At 56.6% G+C, this 4,730-nt stretch overlaps 1 protein-coding gene across 1 annotated transcript in view; it reads left to right on the top strand.

Annotated features, from left to right (window-relative positions):
• The first annotated feature begins 1,035 nt into the window (after window positions 1-1,035).
• The window catches only part of SIX3 (SIX homeobox 3), a 4,213-nt gene continuing 518 nt past the window's right edge, over window positions 1,036-4,730 (top strand). The window contains exon 1 of the mRNA XM_044429047.1: window positions 1,036-1,862. Within this exon, the coding sequence (XP_044284982.1) occupies window positions 1,036-1,862 (827 nt within the window). The remainder of the gene's footprint in view (window positions 1,863-4,730) is intronic.

The following is a 4,730-nucleotide window of genomic DNA, read 5'->3' on the forward strand; positions in this document are numbered from 1 at the left end:
TGCGCCCTTCTCCTTTCTCCCTTCCCGAAGCTGGAAGGGGGCTCCTCAAAGACGGCGATCGGATTTGGAGGCGGCTGACCCCCTTCAGGCGAGCGGCTGCGCATTGCCTTGCGCATGTTTGATGTCTTTAGGGGAGGGAACGGTGTTGGCGTGGGGGGTGTTCTGGGGGAAGAGGCACAGTCAGAGAAGTGGAAGTGCTAAGATTAGGAGTTGCAGAGATTAACGCACGCACGCACACGCACACACACACACACAAGCTCTCCTCCGCTCCCGCCCGCCCGGGCGCCCGCCCTCCCCCCTCCCTCCTCCGCGGCTCCCCTCCCCTTCGCCTCTGGGCGCAGTGGTAAGAGCCCTTTTTCTTACGTAGTCCCCGATGATTGGCAGGGCTGACAGTGATTGGCAGGGCGCTGCCATGGCGACGCCACAACGACACCCGGCAGACCAATAGAAAAGCGAAACAAAATGCTTCGGAGCTGCACTCACGGTGGATTTAGGAGAGATATTATGAGGCTGTTGTCATTAGGGCGATCGCGGCCGAATCCTTGAATCGTTTTTCGCCTCGGCGGCGGCGGCGGCGGCAGCGGCGGCGGCGGCGGGACTGACTGGGTCGGGAGGTGTGTGCATGCGTGTGCGCGTGTGTGCGCGCGTGTGTGCGCGTGAGCAAGCGCGCGGATGCCTGCCCGGGTGCCTGCCTGCGTGCGTGCGTGAGTGAGTGAGCGAGTGAGCGAGTGTGCGCGCGTGTGAAAGGTGGTGGGTGGGTGCGAGTGTGTGCGCGCGCGGGTGTGTGTGCGTGCGCGTGTGGGCTTGAATGAGGGTCTCTATGTGGCTGCGGGCGCGCGTGAGGGTGTGGATGAGCGTGGGGTGCGTGAGCCCCCTGGCCCTCCCCTCTTCCGCCTCGCTCTCTTCTTTTTCATCTCCTCCCTCCTGCCTCCCTTTCTTTTCGCCGTGATCCAGTCGCCCTCTCTCTCTCCCCCTCTCTCTCTCTCTCTCTCTCCTGCTTTCCGACCCCCTCCCCCGTCCGCCAGGCTGGGTCCCATGGTGTTCAGATCCCCTTTAGAGCTTTATCCCACCCATTTCTTCCTGCCAAACTTCCCCAGCGACCCGCACCACCACCATCGCTCGCTCCTTCTGGCCAGCGGTGGCAGCAGCGCCGGAGCTGGCGGCGGCGGCGGCGGCAGCGGCAGTGCCGCCACCGGGTGTAGCGCCGGATCAGCCGGCGGTGGCGGCGGCGGCGGCGGCGGAGGAGGAGGAGGAGGAGGCGCCTCGCGAGGAGCCCCGGAAGAACTGTCCATGTTCCAGCTGCCCACGCTCAACTTCTCCCCGGAGCAGGTGGCCAGTGTCTGCGAGACGCTGGAGGAGACGGGAGACATCGAGAGGCTGGGCCGGTTCCTGTGGTCCTTGCCGGTAGCGCCCGGGGCATGCGAGGCCATCAACAAGCACGAGTCCATCCTCCGCGCCCGCGCCGTGGTGGCCTTCCACACGGGCAACTTCCGAGACCTCTACCACATCCTGGAGAACCACAAGTTCACCAAGGAGTCGCACGGCAAGCTGCAAGCCATGTGGCTCGAAGCGCACTACCAGGAAGCCGAGAAGCTGCGCGGGCGCCCCTTGGGTCCCGTGGACAAGTACCGCGTGCGCAAGAAGTTCCCCCTTCCGCGGACCATCTGGGACGGCGAGCAGAAGACGCACTGCTTCAAGGAGCGGACTCGCAGCCTCCTGCGGGAGTGGTACCTCCAGGACCCCTACCCCAACCCCAGCAAGAAAAGGGAACTGGCGCAGGCCACCGGCCTCACCCCCACGCAGGTGGGCAACTGGTTCAAGAACCGGCGGCAGAGAGACCGGGCGGCGGCCGCCAAGAACAGGTCAGTGGCAGCCGCGAATGGCCGGGGGGCGGGCAGGGGAGGGGGCACACTCCTAGGCGGCACGCGCGCCCCGCAGCCCCGGCCGGAGCCCCCCGGGCTGCGCGCGCTCTTTCCCGGCCGCCAGGCGCCGTCCCCGCGGGAGACCCCCTGTCCGAAGGCTGCGGTCCAGTCCTTTCCTTCCGAGGCAGCTCGGCGCAGGGGCTGCGAGACGGTGCCGGGCTTGCCGGAGGCTTCCTCCGGCAGCACCGGTGGACGAGGTGGACCCATTTTTCCTGAAAGGTGAAGGCAGAAAGAGCCTCGTGGATCGAGGCACGAAACCTCTTCCGCCCGAGTGGCGGTTCCATTAAAATCAGGGGGCGCCTGTGGTTGTTTTCTGCCCCGCCACCATCCGAGGGAACAGTCTTAGACCCGATACCAACTGCGCGGTTCACTTCGATTCCCCGAATGCAAAGCCAGCAGATCACTCCTGCATCCTCGTTTCAAAGTTTTACATTCTTTCCAAGCTCCGCTTGTCCCTTATGCTTTAAAAATAAGTCACCCATTCTCTCAAAGACTTTCTAGTTTTCTCAACACGTGTGTATGTGCGTGCAGACACGCCTGTTTAAGTTTTCATAAGACAGAGATACTTGAAGTCTTTTTTTTCTCCAATACTATTAAGGGGGAGAAATAAATGTAAATCTTAATGGGGTTTTTTGCCTCTGAATTTATCTCCCCATCCTGCAAATGTTTTTTAATATACTTCTCCCTTTTGTCATAGATTGGCGAATTATTATCAGTAATGATAAAAACAACACCGAGCAAAATGTTGTGGGGGGGGGTGTGTGAGGGAGGAAGATTAGATGCATTTCTTTATTTGTGTAAGGAAACAATATTTGGCAGTTGTGAACTTTTTCTCCTTTCGCCCAAGCTTTCCTCACTAAACAGTTTAAACAAACATCATACTGGTAAGCGTCCTTCTGGAGAAAAGAGAGACAGCTGTTCCACTATTGTTCTTATTAATTATAAAAACAAACAAATTCATTTGTTCAAAGAAAGAAAGGGAGGAGAGAGAGAGAGAGAGACAGAGAGAAAAAAAATGAAAGGAAAACATTTAAAACAATTTTAAAAGTTATTTCCTCCCTAGTCTCTGTTTTTGGATCTAGGTAGCTTGTTTGGTTTATGAGTAGGCAAGTAAATAAAGAAAGTCATGTGCGAGAGCATTTTTGCAAGGCAAAAGATGGACATTTATTGTGTTTCTGTGGTAACAGATGCTTCTTGTAATTCTTTACTATTCAGTGTGGCTTTAAACACTTCTAAACACTTTTTTTTTTAAAAAAAAGGTGTGAGTTCATGGAATAAAACATAAAAGATAAGCAAAAAGCTGCCTGCTTTCCCTTCTCCAGCGATAGACGTTCTCAGTCCTCTTTAATGTTTATATTGCTAAAGTTTGCTCTGAATTCGGGGGCAGTGGGAAAAGGATTGAAGCAAAGCAGCCAACCAAGAAAACCCTTTAAAAATCCCCCTTTAAAAAGCCTGAACCTTTTCAGTTTTAATGGTAGAGGAGGACACATCAACGCACGCCAGTAAAGCGTGAAAGTTGCTAATGGTTTGGGTCGGCTGGGAAAGGTGACAGTGAATAGAATGTGCCAGGAAATGTAACAGTGGGGGAGAGGAAAAAGTAAATCCTATGAAAATAAAAAGTGGAGATCCCCTGGAAATTACTCTGTGTTCTATTTATTAAAATCAATTTCCTGTGGGGTAAGAGCCAGGAATTAAAAATATCTGAGGACCCACTTGCTTTTGAAACATTTTAGAAAGGATCGGTGTAGGCGGCATGTTAAAATTTTGCCTCCCATCTCCCCCCTTCTGAACTGCAGTCCCTCTTTTTCCTTCTGAGGTGCAATCCGCCCCCCAGCAGCTCTCCTGATCGGAGTGCCCAAGAGTTTCCGTCCATGCCGCCGGTGCGTGTGTGTGGTGCGCGAGGTTCAGAACATTTTGCTGCGGCTACGGATCCGTGTGCTGGGACCGGGTCCTGTCCCCTCCACCCTCCAACCTTTAAGCGATCTGCTTAGCTGTTGATTGTTATAAGGAGCGGCCTTGCCTTCCTTTGTCTGCTGGGATCTGTAGGTTTCCAAACGCCCTGCGCGAATTCAGCTGTCACTTCAAGAAGCCAGAAAATACAGCGCGGGGTATGGACGGTGTGCGTGCACTGAACGTGCTCCAGGAGTTGGAGGGGTGGGGGTGTTGCTCTTCTGGCGCGGGCGAGGAGCCCTCAGCACCTCGTTTGGGGTTTGTTTACATTGCAAACGTCCTGCCTTTGCGTCCGGCGTTCCAGGGAAGTGTCTCGGGCCGCGCTTGGCTCCGCTTTCTTGCTGGCAGAGACCGGCTGCTTCAACTGGACTGTGACTGCTGGGGGGCGGGGGGGGGGGGGGGGCCGAGAAGGGACTAGGGGTTGCGGGGGGGCCCACAAGCTGCTGCTCGGTCGGGAGGGGGGAGCCAGAGCGAAACCCTACCCGAAAATTAACTCATTTTTTGGAACCTAATGGGGGTCGCAGCCGGAGGTGCGTGGCGATTATTTTCCGCTGCAAATTCCCCCTGCCCTCTTGATACCCCCCCCCCAAAAGAAAGAAGCAGAGAGAGAAGCAGGGCAAAGGCGTTTCTGTACGCTTCTTTTCGAGCGATCTTTCCCTCTCCAGCGATTTGAGGCGCTTGTGAAGAGGGGCGGCCGCCCGAGTCCGTGGGTAGGAAAGCCGGCCTGAAGCCGCCCGGGCAAGGCAGCGCGGCAGCGGCCCCTGACTTGGGTGCAGCGAGGCGGGCCGGGGACGAGTGGTGGAGCCAGTCCGAGGGAAGGGAAGGGAAGGGAAGGGAAGGGAAGGGAAGGGAAGGGAA

The sequence above is a fragment of the Varanus komodoensis genome, unplaced genomic scaffold (genome assembly GCF_004798865.1).
Source record: "Varanus komodoensis strain SLA01 unplaced genomic scaffold, ASM479886v1 scaffold2, whole genome shotgun sequence".
Classification (NCBI taxonomy): Eukaryota; Metazoa; Chordata; class Lepidosauria; order Squamata; family Varanidae; genus Varanus; species Varanus komodoensis.